We start from the raw sequence: 14,647 nt of genomic DNA on the forward strand, positions 1-14,647 counted from the left end.
CTTTTTTAATGACAGAACCCCTTTAAGGAAACCTAAGGATCAACATGAGATTGGAAAGGGTCGATATTTAAAACAGAGCCAAATTTATGAAAAGGATCTATAACAGATGGGACTTTTTAAACAGGTGGCTGCGTTACAAAATAAATCATACTCCCCACTCTACCCTTCGGAAACAGTGCAGCTGGTCCCACAATGCCCCGTGGCTCTGTTCACAACAGAGGTCACGTGACTGCTGCAGCCCATCAGTGGTTGTAGCGTCACCACCTGTTCTCCTGGCATCAGCGTTCACATCCTATGATGCCAGGAATTCTGGACGGAGACGCTGAAGCCTCAGAGTGGCTGCAAAAGTCATCAGCTGTCAACACAGACTCAAAGCATCACGGGACTCGCTACAGAAATTCCCGGGGAAAAAAGAGGGGAGTATGGTTTATTTTGTTATTTTATAACATGGCCACTGGTTTACATTTTTTTTTTATTTTAATTTGACTATCCCTTTAAGGAAAATCTCACAAGATAAGACTAATCCGTATCTTACAGCCACCAGTCTTCTTTGTGTTCACACTATAATGACAAGCTGAAGATGCAGTTGTATGTAGCTCATTTATGTGAATGATCCTCACCAGCGATGCAAAGACATATTTCTGGTCCTTCTCTTGGAGGAAGACTAACACGTCAGACAGCAGAACAGCCAGAGCCTCTGTGAAACAAGTGATAAAGAAGGAGGTTTACTGTAAAATCTAAGAAATCTGCTGTAACCTTCCTGCTATTGTACAGAATTTCCAGCCCTGCAATCATATGCTTTGTCATCGTGTCTTGTGGAGGCGCCATGAATAGTGCTACTGTGTGACAGTCACATCTGACACATTCTGCATTACATAAACGTTCCCGTTTCCAGTAGCAGGCAAAAAGAATAAGGCAATCCTGACGGCTATATCCTACAACTGATGATTTGTCTGAAATGATTGTTTTCAGGCAATATATGTTTCATGAGCAGCAAAAATAGCTTCAAATTACAAGTTTTTTTCCCTCCCTTCCCTCTTACTTCCTGTCTATGCTGATGGAGACACTTCTCCGCCAAGAAAACCAGGTTACCAAGCCTCGTAAAGTTGGTGTTGATGGAACAAGGGAAAACAAAATGCTCCTTCAGCAGGGTGGAGACTGGGAGAACTGGTTGTTCTTGGCAGAATGCTGCTTGTGGGAGAGGATGACTAACACACAACTTAATTGTACTGATGTCACCGTGTAAAAGAGCTGAGCCTCTGCAATGGACCGTCCTGCAGAGCTGCCTCGCTGGGATTCTAGCATTTCAGCAGTCGTCCAATTACTTGCCAAGCCCTGTAACTATATGTGTGCAGATGATTTATTGGGTCGCTATAAACCTCTCTGAATAGGACTTACACAGACACTATCATTTGCAAGCTTAGTAAAAGATCCCATCCTCGTCAAACCAAGATGATCTTTACTAAGGGTCCTTTTAGACGAGCAGATTAATTGTTTAAACGAGTGACGTCACCATTGGCTCGTTCGCCCGGGCAGCCTGTTTATACAGGCAGATACATTGTTGGGTCGTTCAAACGAGAAATCATTCAGTCTTTCACATTCGCGGAATAAGTGACCGAGAACGACTGAACGAGCTGTTCAAAGCGAACGATAAGTGGACGAGCCAATGACGATTTTTGTGTCTGAAAATGAACGACCAACGAAAATTGTTCGTCGATCGGCCGTTGGCTGGCGTTTAGACTTAACGATTATCGCTCACTTTTGCTTGTTCGAAGGATTTTTTTTAAACAATCGTCCATTCTAAAAGCACCGTAACGGGTGGTCAAATATGTTACCTTTTGATCTACTGGTTTGGTTGGATCTCAAGAACACAGGACCATCGCGAACAAATTTCCTTCTCTTTAGATCCTCTTTGGCAAACATCTGCCCGCTCTTCATCCGCTGTATAGACTTGCTATCTGTCTTACTGTAGATCTCATGCAGGCGCTTCTTCATCTCGTAATGCTTTACTCTGTTGTTCACTCCATTCAGAACCTCCTTCACCAGGCTCAGGGCGTAGGTCACAGACTGGTGTTCAACCTCATTTTCTGGAATATCAAAGCTAGTTAGTGCAGTGTCAAAACAACAGACCTTAATGAGTTGCCTGTATTCAGCACCAGGGGGCCTGATGACTCGAGTGATTTTTATAATTCCTTAAGCAAACTGCTAAAGTACTACTAATTAGTTTTATTGGCACACATTTCTTATTGTGAAAAACTAAAAAGGAGAGAAAAAAAAGCACAGCGCATGGGGGGAGATGCAGGTTCTTTGCATTGCATATTGGGTCCAAGCACTAAAATTTGCCCCTAATAATCTTGAAATTCACCTGTGTTACATGATAAATGTGTTTATGTTGTAGAACGTGTTTCTATAGCTCTGTTTTAGTTTTAAATTGATCTCATTCCTCAAGTCCACATGCAACCTCCGTACATGAATGCAAAGCCCTCGTACACAGAGCCATTATAGCAGAGGAAGTGTGGAGAGAATTATTCAGCACCTTGCCACACTATACAATGTGATCATTTGCAATGAATGCACTGACATATATTAATGTCTACATTCCTATAAAGTCCGGAATATATCTAGTGATCAATAAAAGGTTAAAAAAAGATGTATTTCCAGTTTATATATTTAAGGCATATTGAATAGGATGCCCCAGAAATGTCTGATCGATGCCGGGGGCCTCTGGGACCTGTACTTATCTGAAGAATTGGGGTTCTCCAGACAGGAAATAGAGCAGCTTGAAACAGCGGCCACCGCACCAGGCGGAAGTGGGATAGGTCCAAGTCGCAGAGGTGGGGCCTGCATCTTTCAGACAGCCTGTTCGATGCACATGACATAAATGTTTAAACACCCTTTTAAGGTTAATAATTACCGGATGCACTATTTTTTCTAAGGGTGGATTCAGACGACCGTATATCGGCTCGGTTTTCACACCGAGCCGATATACGGTGTCCTCATCTGCAGGATGGAGGGGGATGGGGGGGGGGGGGGGGATGTGTGAAGGTTGAGCCAGGAGCAGGAACTGAGCTCCCGCCCCCTTCTCTGCCTCTTCTCCGCCCCTCTGCACTATTTGCAATGAAAGGAGGCGGGGCGGGGCTAAGGTCTGCAAATTAGCCCCGCCCCTGTCCCGCCTCTCCCCATTGCAAATAGTGCAGAGGGGCGGAGAGGAGGCAGAGAGGGAGTGGGAGCTCGGAGCACTGCTCCTGGCTCTTCTAGGCTCACCCCCTGCAGAGAGAGACGACGTATATCGGCTGGGCGTGAAAACCCAGCCGATATACGTTCGTCTGAATGCAGCCTAAGCCTTATAAAGAACTTCCCATTGAAATGTTGTCCACATGGTACTACAGCAATATTTAATAATGCTGGATGGATAGCTCACTTATATGTGTGCATGACTATATTACCTTCTGTATAATGCAAAATCCGCTCCAATATGATTGGATACTTGGTAATCCTTTGTGTAACCAATAAGAGGCATTCTGGAATCCCCATCCGTCTGACTACGGGGCTGCTACTCTTTTTCTGAGAGAGAGCAAAACACAAAAATGGAATCATGTATATTCAGTAGCATACAATGCATACTAAAGTATAATATAAGGTATTTATTCTTTACCTTTACAAAAGCCTGAAACCTTTTGTCTTTCGACAGCAGGTCCTTGAAGTAGTCCAACGCCTCCTTGTGGTGGCCACAGAATTTACCATATGTTGTAATCATACGCTCTGCATTTTCTCCAGAAAACTAAAAAGAAACATCAGTAAATAATTAGGTCAATCAAACTTAAGTGTTTTCCAGTTTTAGGTTAAAGGGGTTGTCTCGCGGCAGCAAGTGGGGTTATACACTTCTGTATGGCCATATTAATGCACTTTGTAATATACATCGTGCATTAATTATGAGCCATACAGAAGTTATTCACTTACCTGCTCCGTTGCTAGCGTCCTCGTCGCCATGGATCCGTCTAATTCTGATGTCTTCTGGCGTTTTTAGACGCGCTTGCGCAGTCCGTGCTTCTGGCTGGTGAATGGGGCCGCTCGTGCCGGAGAGCTGGTCACCACGTCGTCATCGTAGCTCCGCCCCGTCACGTGTGCCGATTCCAGCCAATCAGGAGGCTGGAATTGGCAATGGAATGCACAGAGCCCATGGTGCACCATGGGAGAAGACCCGCGGTGCACCATGGGAGAAAACCGCAGTGCATCCCTGGGAAAGGACCGGCAGCCATCTTAGGGAGAAGATTTTTATAACTCCATATTTCGTCGGATCGGTGAGTAGCAAGCGGTTTAAAAACCGCTTTAAATTGCTATTTTATGCCAGGTGGGTGACAGGGGGAATGGGGTAAAGTAAAATTTTGATGTTTGCCGCGAGACAACCCCTTTAATAAAGCTAAATCACTATCGAAGTGAAAAGTTCACTACTACTAATATACTTCGTTTGACCATTTTTAATGTATCCGTTAACTTCAGTGTACGAGGACACTTGCATATTTACCGGAATACTCAGTCCTGCCCTCAGCCGAGAAGTAAATACATTTGGACTCAGTCTAGACAATGCTCTGAGTGCTAAAAACACATCATCAGTTGCACAAATCTCAGGCATTTTGCTGCAGTGTGTCAGTCTGGAATAAAGACAGTTTAGTTCAAAGGCTGCTTTCACAACTGCGGCGGGGGGTCCGTCCGGGAAGCAGGAAAGGGGAATTCCCTGGACGAATGGATCAGGCTTCTGATGGAACCAAACAGCGCCAAACAGATCCCATTGGCTATAATGGGGTCTGTTCAGTTTCCGCTCAGTTGCCCGGCTTTTTACCAGAAGACAAAGCGCTACATGCAGCGCTATTTCATAGTATAACATGTAAGGCCAAAAAAAGAGACATGTCCATCCAGTTCAGCCAATTAACTTCTGGTATTTTGTGCCAAATCTGCGACAGAACCTCCAAAGAGGGAGGATCCAACGAAGATGTGAAAGTAGCCTAAATTAGATAGAACTGCATCTATTTCTCAGCCGAGAGCAGGGTTGGGTACGGGGAGACTTGAAGCCTGTGGATACAAACAAAAATGGTGTTCTCATTCACTCATAGCAAATAACTGAAAATGGCGAGGATACAAAATGAAATGACAGATGTAGAAAGAGCTTCATTTATAAAAAACAAAACAAAAAAAAACTCTTTAAGACAGAAGTGTTTAATTATGAAAAAGACCACAAAACCGGTATAAACTATATATTAAGGTCAGCGTTCTGTAATTTTATTCCAGCTCTCTTTTTACAAGCCGTTTTGTGAGTCACAGATGACATTTTCATATAATTAATAGATCTATCTATATATCTATATCATGCTAATTGCAAACAAATAGGCACATACAATGAATGGGTGAATAAGACGACTTAATTGGTACATTCTATATAAAAATCTCACACACAAATAAGAACTATTCAAAATAGTTGCTGGCCTGGTTTGGAAACCCTGATCCTGCCATCTGGGCTGCTGGGACTCCCCAGCAATAGCTGCTATCATTGAGGGGCCACAAGCAAAATTCTCTTTTTTCCAGACAATTAAGCATTTCATCAATTACAATGAATTCCAGTAGTCCTCCAGAACCAAGGGCTGGTTATGACAAAGCTCACAGATCTTTCTAACAACCACCTCAAACTCTCAGCTCCGTTCAAGCTAAGAGAAATCCCATTAAGTTCTACCAATCTTTATGCCCTGCTTGCCACTCCCAGCAGCTCAGAAAACTCAATAGTCTTCTAGGAGGCAGTTTTCAGCTGCTGAGGAGCGCAAAAGAGTGAAGATTATAGACACAGCTGCACAGCGCCTGTATTTCAGCATCTAGTCCCTCATTGGTCCAAACTTCTCACACATCACTTCCATATCAAAAGTTTTCTAAAAGTGCAGTAACACTGGAGTCACCACTTAGCCTTTCACAGGAGCCATGACACATCCGTTACTACTGGAGAGATGAAACACAGCTCCACAGTGCATACATAGAAACCAAATACACAGCACTTCTATCAGGAAAAACAGCACATGTATCCAAGGTCGGGTGCACACAAACGCAATTCGTTGTGTGCATACCACATCTGACAGTTGTGCGGTATGCAGCAAGCACGCAATGCCATTGGGCTGGCGATTGCCATGCACTGGCTTGGCTTGTATGTGCGCTTAATATGTGCCAAGATGGAACAGGCTGCAATCGGTATTGCGCGTGTATTTTGCGCTGTATCTGTGATCTGCAGCATGGGATCTTTGGCAGATTGCTACAGCATATTCCACACAAAACCCATACGCGAAATACGACGCAACACCACGGCCGTGTGTAGGAGCCATAACAATATAGTAAGGTTTCTATACTTTGTACGTTAGGGTTGCATATGAATTTTGGTCCAGAGTACAATGTGAATAGATGTTACCTGGTGAGTGCAAATATCTCCAATCCTTTTGATGACATAATTCTTCTCACTTTTCTCAGCCATAGATTCCCTTTTCCTTTCCAACATTCGCTGGAAGAACAGAGTGTGGATGTTCAGTAGATCTTCCATGCAAGGAAAGATCTTCTCTATGACTTGCTGGTCGTACTGCAGTTCAGCCGACATCCCCTGACAGTAGATGTCGCTCATGATCTTCAGTCTGAGGATATGGTGCATTTCAGTCTGCATGAGCTCTGCGAACAAAGATACAATCATTAATATATGCAGATATGTAATTGGGTCTTTTCACAGCAGTTTGATATGCAGGGTACAAGAGGATAGAGTCCCATATGCCTTCATTTGGTGCGTATAGCCTCCACACCGTACAGACATGATAGAGGACATTAAAAAGGGAAAAAAAAAACTGTCTAGAAGACCTCAAAGACAAGACGTTTCTAAAAAAAATAAAGGGGGATCTAATATGGACATCAGGGCCTAAATCAACTGGTAGTCCTGAAATAGAACCACTGGAAGGGAATTAAGCTCTGTTTATGTCTACACTAGAAATTCAGCTTTTCTGTTCCATCAGCGTCCAATAGACTCAGAAGACTTATAATCAGGTCCATCAAGTTTCCTTAAATACACGGAATCTGCGACCAAGGCTTCAACCCAGAAGTGAACAGAGCCTTAAAGAAACAGTAGAAGATACTGCTTGGCTATGTTATAAAAGAAATTTTAAAAGAAAGCTTTCCCCTACAGAAAATTGCACTTAAACCCCACGCTATTTTGTCAGTGGAGAGAAAGACGGGTGGGTGTTCTTAGCACAACGATAAATGGGGTTTATAGAAATATATGGTCTAAGCACTAGCTGGAATATTTCTTACTGAGGACTAAGCTTGTTGGTGAGAAATAATACTATTTCTCTGTTTAGAGGTCCTTATTATGAGATTTTAATGTTTCTGTACTTAAGAGTAAAACTTAGAGGTACTCCAGGTAGTGGACTTAAGGTCAAGTTTTCACCTGCCCACTAGCTATGATTTGTGGCGTTCTGATCCCAAGAATGGGGATTCCGGTTCAACAGTCCTCCTCACTTCCTGGTTTATTCAGGTTATGGAAACACATTACTGCTCCATTCAGTCCTATTGGGACTGCCGGAAATAGACTAGCGCTGCCCTTGGCTATCTATGGCAGTCCCACTGACAGAGTGGAGCGTTTGCACAACTTAACTTCTAGTCATTGGGTCTGGAGAATAAACCAGGTAATGATGACAGTAGGGAAAATGGGACCCCGTTTCCCAAGGTCGGTGGGTTTCCAGCAGTTGGGCCCCCACCAATCTATCAGTTTTCACCCAACTAGAGGAGGTGTGAGAACTTGAAAAAATTGCCCACAAACCAGAATACCCCATTGACCTATTCCCATTCATTCAGGGCCTAATAAACTAAGCGCCGCCACATGCAAACAAGCCCTTTCCAGCTTATACCCTTTATATGTATAGGTCCACGAAGAAGCTTTTTGCTGTGATTGAGGCGTCCCCTGCAGCAGTTGTGTCACATATGTGTATGTCACTCTGAGCAATGTAAAAGTAGCCTTGCACAGTCATAAGGACATATGGACTGGTCACGGCCCTTTTTTAGCACTGTACTGCAATTCGTATTCTTCAAGAACAAGAAAGCTAAATAAAAGTTATGTCTTGAAGAAATTCTTTAAGTCAGCAGGGAGGAGACTCCCCCAAAGGGAGTTTTATATTATTTTATATCAAACAAAACTTAGGTTGAGTACTAAAAATGCTTTTAATCAGGTTTCCTCTCCATTGTTCTGGAGTCCCTACTGCAATGAAGATGTGAAACATGCCTACTATTTAATTACTAACAATCGGGACAAAAAGGTGAGCCAAAAATAAAAATGGAGATCACCATCAAACGATTTCTCTGTAGTCATTCTACAAGATGTGAACAAGAGGTCATGTTTTACAAGCAGGTACTTGCTTATCTAGAACGTTCGCAGTACCTGTGCATATACTGCATGCGAATGATAAAACATAAGACCTATAATTCCATTCCTCCTCACCATAAATCACATCTTGGCGTTTCACAACGTCTTTCATTTGCTGCGCAAGAAACCAGCTGTCCACTGCTTCACTCCAAGAGGCTTTCTCCAGTTGCCTAGAATCCATCTCGAACTCTCCCATGAGCTGCCCCTCATACAGATCCGTGCCTAGGAGCAAGGATATTAGTTAGCAAGTCCTTTTTGTGCAGAAGAAAACAATACAAAAGCTATTGAGTGCATAGGGGTAGGGGGTTAAAATGTACGTAAAACCACAAATGGCTGTGCTGGTAATTGACTACAAAATATACATTTATTTTCATTTCAAGATGAGAATATATACATAGTTTTCAAAAGCTTTATTACACCAAATGGCGACCTTCTTAAAGGAATACTGGACCCAATTTTCAGCTACTGCAAGAAGGATAGTTTCTTGCAGTAGCTACAAATTAGTTGCTCTAACAGCTATTGGAAGGTCTACCGGAAAGGAAGGGTTAAACCATGCATGCCATTTGTGCTAAATTCTGCCCCTCCCACCAGCATGGTGCTACAAAAATCTGGATTCATGTGACCAGGCGATGCCTTTCCACTTCTCAGTGATCCAATTTTCATACACTTTTGCGCACTGGAGTCTTGCCTTTATGTTTCTCTTGGATGGCAATGGCATTTAAACTGGGTACCTGCTGTAATAGCCCATCTGTGCTTTTGTAATATTGGCCTCGGCTAGTCTAGCACGATCACCATATGTCGTTCAAAGTTGTGAGACAGCTTGATTTCCCCATTCTAATGTGGATTCACACTGAAACTGATCGACTGAAGACGTGTTCACTTGATTTAATGCCGCATTCCAGGATTACTTGCCAAATTTCTATACAGGAAAGCTGCAACGGCGTCTCTAATAAAGCAGTCATTTGGTGTGTATATAAAGCTAAAATGTGTTCAATTATCTGGTATCCACCAAAATTCCTTCAATTAAAATAGATATTCTTTCACTAGTCAATAAATGAGCTGCACACAGTCTATTACCTTCATCACTCAGAGATTCCATGGACTCGTTCACCTTACTGGCTTTGTGCAAAGAGTCTGTTGACTGTGACAAAGTTCTCAAGCTGCCTAAAAGATTGTCATCACGCCCCAGCCTGCAAAAGAAGGGTTCATGAAAGCTTTAGTAACTGGTCACTGAAATACAAGTGCCCACATACGGCCCCATTTTTCTTGCACTGTGATCAATACAGCCAATCTAATCAAGAACACCTCAGGCGGCGTAAGGAACAGGAGTGATTCTTAAACATGAAAAAACATTTATGTCCTTTTCTCAAAATGGCTTATTTCATAATTAAAAACCAACGAGGAGAGAGAATATAAAAGTTGTCTAATCAGTTCTTCGCTTTTCCGTTATTTGGGTTTAAAGCAATAAACTATCATACCCTGAAATGTTTTGTGTAGAGATACTTTTGGATATAGACAGGGCGGTCTGCGGTCTTCTGGCATTAAAGCCAAGTGTCATCAAAGATTTTTCATCTACTGCCACGATCGCAGAGCGAGGCCGCTCCTTTGGTTGGGAACCTAAGAAATAACAAGTCTGTATTACACAACTGCTAACGTTTATTAATGTGTTCACTGCAGTTTGCAGCACAAATTGCACAATTCTTTACATGTAGACAAAGTAAATTGAACAACGGTTTAGAAACTTTGCCACTCATCAAATATGAGAAGTGGCAGCGGCCCATCAGAAGAGGAGGAGTTCTTCACATTTAGGAAGGGCTAAAAAGGCAACATTTAAGCACAAATATACAGCTGCTCGTATTGGGTGTAAACACATTTCCAGACACGACTCTAAATGCTGATATTTTTTTTAAAAGGTATATACTTTTTAATAAATTAGAGGAACATGTCACTTACTGGAACTAAACCAGGCACAATACCAACACCCAGCAGCAGAAAAGGTAAAAGGCTACAATACATGGTGGAGGTTGCCAACTTCCCAACATAGCATTTAGATTTTTCTGCATGTTGCTGTGAATTGGTGTTTTGTAAAGCCTCATGTCCACGCGGAAAATCAGGCCCGTCGCAGATTCTCCATGCAGAATCCCGCAGCAGGTCCCTCCTTTCCCGTGGACATGAGGCTAAAAATAAGATTAAACTTGCCTGTCCGGACGCTGCAGATCTTCCTTCCGTCGCGGCCGGATCTTCTTTCTTCGGCCCGGCGGATATGCTTGGCACGCCGGCAGCGTGCCGCGCGCATGCGCTGGGCACTCCATTCCTTTTTTGAGCTCCTGCTCTCCCGCACTACCGCGCCGTAGAGCAGAAATTCAGGTACGGGTGTTCCGCGGATCCGGACGGCTTTCATAGGCTGCAATAGAAGCCTGCGGGAGCCAAGCCTGCGGGAGCCGTCCCCGCGGGAGGCCCGCCCTAAAAATGGAGCATGCCGCAGGTGTTTTCCCGCAGACGCAATCCACGCCTCAGGGGAAAATGACATCCGCAGGTATTTAACTACCTGTGGGTGTTCAATGCATCCCTATGGGGCGCGGATCACACTGCGGGAAAAACGCTGTGGATTTTAAATCACATTTTCCCCGTGGACATGAGGCCTAACAGCCCTTGTACCTTTGTATCAGTACGTATGGCCCTAAATTAGGTGCAAATGTTGCCATCTCCCCTAATACACTAACACAATAAAGCAGGACTACTGCACCAATAAATGTAGACCAATGTGTTTTGGAACATAATTGTTAAAAGTTGTCAGTGAGTAGGAAAAAAAAAATAAAAATTATATATATATATATATATATATATATATATATATATATATATATATAACAAAAAGAAACACCCCCTCTACCCCCACGGGCAGCGCCTGGTAAAGTAGCTCACCCTCATTTACTTGAACATCACTGAGTGCAATACCAGACACAACTTCAGAACGGTGGCACAGTTTCTAGGTTCAGAGTACACAGATACTTTTTTTTTTCTAATTGCAGACGACCTAAAATCATACTGCTACTCCCTGCATTCTCTACATAGCGCTCATTGAGGCTAACTTCACACAGGAAAGTGAGATATGGGGCTGTGAATCCCGCCCCCATATTTCGATCCCCACCATGTGAAATCCCCATGGATGCGAGGTGTTTTCATGGCAAAAGCAGTCTTGCATCATTCCAGGGGACGAAGGGAACCAGACGATCATTCCCATTGAAAACAATGGGGCTGCGATGCAAGATCACACAGCAATATAGAACATGCCGCGATTAGTTTCCCGCAACGCATCACAGTGCCATGCAGTAAAACATGGCTAATGTGTATGACCCCATTTAAATGAATGGTGTTCATATTTGTGCGTCTGGCAATGCACAAATCTCATGCGATTTTCTCGCCCGTGTGAAGCCGGCCTAACTGTTATGCAAGCTTGTGAAGGAGAAAGCAGAAGTCGTGAAGACTCCTTTGGGTCCTCAGCTGTGTCTGACTTCCAAGGACCCGCCCTGCTTCTGCTACATTGCAGGAGCTTTAATCACACGCTGTATATTTACTATTGCCCAGGTCCAAGTGTCATATATTTACTGTGCTTGGTCCTTAATGGGTTAAACACAATAGTAAATTTGTGAACATAACTGAACAAGTTGATTGCCATGTATATTAATATCCGTAAAAAGGCTGTAACAATAGTTAGCTGTTTAGACACGGCTCACCTTTATTTCTCATGACCACAGTTTGAGTGCCAAGACTCTGCGGCTGTAAAACCTTTTCTTCCTGTAAAAACAAAACAAAAAAAAAACCGTTGTTGGTCGTTATAACCTCTATATAAACCCACTGCAGTATGCACAGAGGAGCCGGCCGGCCTTCCACCTCAAGTAAGTAGAAATAATGAAAAACTGGATGGAGTAATTCTAGCGCGCAGCACTGGAGGCGGCACTGGCCATGTAGTGGAGGCTCCATGTGCAATAAACATTCTGGCCTTTTTGGTTTGCGTGACTCTAAACGTCAATGAATGGGGAGCATCTGCCCTGAGAAACTTGCTTTTAAAAAGGAGTATTCCAGGACACTTTTTACTGCTGATCACCAAGTGGTGGGTCTCCGGCGATCATCTATTGAGGACTTGTGTAAGTCGTCAATAGAAATAAAGTTAAAAATGTCCAATAATACTCCTTTTTTTGTGCTCTAGGTCTCTTCCCCTGATCTCAATTACATTTGCCGCTCTGTTTCTCAGTCCGTGGATAGAAGCTGTACGGCTTCTGGGAAACAGCAGGCTTTCTTCTTCTAATCTCAAACAACTGCGATAAAGCCCTCATCTTCCAGGGATTACCTGATGCACTCCTGGGGATACAGTGTGGTGTAACCACGTGCCAAGCAGGGCCTTGGTATTCCAACAACTTCATTCAATCATGCATTTATTCAGAAGGACCTCACAGAATAGAAGGTACTTAATGCCAGAAAACCTACCTTGATCTTTGGACAAGAATCTATGACGTCTCTGCAGCCTCTATGCACAGCCAAGCCGCATTCTGAGGAGAGAACAGGGAAAATGTAACAAAAGTATTTACAAGCAAAGCTGGTTATAAAACAATGTAACTACTGCAGCTCCTGCTCCAACCGCTTCAATACGAGAACCGCTGTGAGGGTCATACAGGAGTAGTCAGGCTGCTCTCACACAGCCTGCTTTTTACAGCATTTTGCGCAGTGTTTCAAACGCCACGCTAAACGCTGTAAATCACCTACATTGATTTCAATGGGGCTTCTCAGACGAGCCTTTGAATGGTGTCTGTTCTATTTTCAGCGCTTAAACGTTTTAAGCATGATGCGTCGCCCACTGAAATCAATGGGGAGTGTTTTCAACGCTGTCAAAAATGACATATAATGCCATGTACAGAGTTTTACAGCATTTTTGAAGGTCACCGGGAGGGAAAGTAGAAGTGGTGACGTCATCGGGCTGCTTTGCCTGCATTGTTACTAAGCTAAAAGCTCACACTGGATGCTGTACAAAGTAGCTCTGCCCTAGTAAAAATAAAAATTAATTTTTAATTAACATCTTTATCATCATTATTATCCCCTTTATCGTCACTGTAATATGCTTTGCCATAGGTTACCTTCTTATGGCTGTGTTATTTTTTCCCATACATAGGCTATGGCGTTTCACATGTCACAACCATCAATGTCCTTTCTTGGCTTGCTGGATTTTGGTAACTTGTGAATTATTGCGGCATCATATTTTTTAGCCTCATCTTAGTCAAGTTTATGCTTTAAATTTGACATTCATCTTTCCCTCGTCTCCAGGAGTTGGCTGCAGAGTTAGTACAAGCCGTCCACAGAGCTGTGCCTGTTGTAACAGGTAAACATAATTGCCTGTTTAAGTCTACGCTCTTGTGACTCTGCAATATCTTTTTTTTCCCCCTCTACACTCGCCTTAAAAAAAGGTATAAATGACCATCTTCGAGATTAAAGTCTAGATTGTTGGGACCCGACTGCTAAGACCACCAGTCTTTAGAATAATAGCACTGTAGTGCTGTAATTGGCCTGTAGTTGGAGCATAGGCCGCCTCCAGTAGATTCACAGATGAGGAGCCTACAGGTTCCTGGGATGCGGCATGACAGCTGCCAGCCTCCAGGCTGTAATGGGAGAAGTGGGCCCGGTTGCATGGGGGGCATATTGTGGATGAGGGCCTCTGGCAGGGTGGGTGTGAAGTGAGGGCCCACATATCCAATACAGCAACCCCTCTTGCCTTTATGCAACAGAACTCAGAACAGTCTCAGACGTGAACTACAACTTATGGCAGGGGGATAACAGCAGTTCCTGTGGATCAAAGGGATGACCCGTGAAGAAGGCAGATGCTGGGAACTTGTATGTAGTTAATTTAGCCTTGGGTTCAAATGCAAATCTGCAGCCATTGCGCATGCTAGGCAGTGGAAACCCCACTCCGCCATCCCACAATCATAACCAGAGTACCAGGACATGATGCAACCTTGTGAATAGAGCGTCTGTTGCAGTGTCGCATAGGGCTTCTAGCGTCCAAGAAGTTTTAGGCCTCATGTCCACGGGCAAAATAATTAGGCCTCATGTCCACGGGGAAAATCAGGCCCGCTCCGGATTCTCCATGGAGAAGCCGTAGCGGGTCCCTCCTGCCCCGCGGACATGAGACATAAAAATAAGAAATTACTCACCTCTCGCACGCTC

At 43.6% G+C, this 14,647-nt stretch overlaps 1 protein-coding gene across 4 annotated transcripts in view; it reads right to left on the reverse strand.

Annotated features, from left to right (window-relative positions):
* AKAP13 (A-kinase anchoring protein 13) overlaps positions 1-14,647 on the reverse strand; it is a 189,155-nt gene that overhangs the window by 15,913 nt on the left and 158,595 nt on the right. For all 4 annotated transcript variants that reach the window (XM_066592822.1, XM_066592824.1, XM_066592823.1 and 1 more), the window contains 10 exons: positions 12,920-12,981; positions 12,169-12,229; positions 9,910-10,048; positions 9,509-9,621; positions 8,507-8,653; positions 6,443-6,693; positions 3,656-3,781; positions 3,447-3,564; positions 1,836-2,087; positions 621-697 (listed from right to left, as the gene is read on the reverse strand). In XM_066592822.1, coding sequence (XP_066448919.1) covers positions 621-697; positions 1,836-2,087; positions 3,447-3,564; positions 3,656-3,781; positions 6,443-6,693; positions 8,507-8,653; positions 9,509-9,621; positions 9,910-10,048; positions 12,169-12,229; positions 12,920-12,981 — 1,346 coding nt within the window. The remainder of the gene's footprint in view (positions 1-620; positions 698-1,835; positions 2,088-3,446; positions 3,565-3,655; positions 3,782-6,442; positions 6,694-8,506; positions 8,654-9,508; positions 9,622-9,909; positions 10,049-12,168; positions 12,230-12,919; positions 12,982-14,647) is intronic.

This window comes from Eleutherodactylus coqui, chromosome 2 (genome assembly GCF_035609145.1).
Source record: "Eleutherodactylus coqui strain aEleCoq1 chromosome 2, aEleCoq1.hap1, whole genome shotgun sequence".
NCBI classification, from domain to species: domain Eukaryota; kingdom Metazoa; phylum Chordata; class Amphibia; order Anura; family Eleutherodactylidae; genus Eleutherodactylus; species Eleutherodactylus coqui.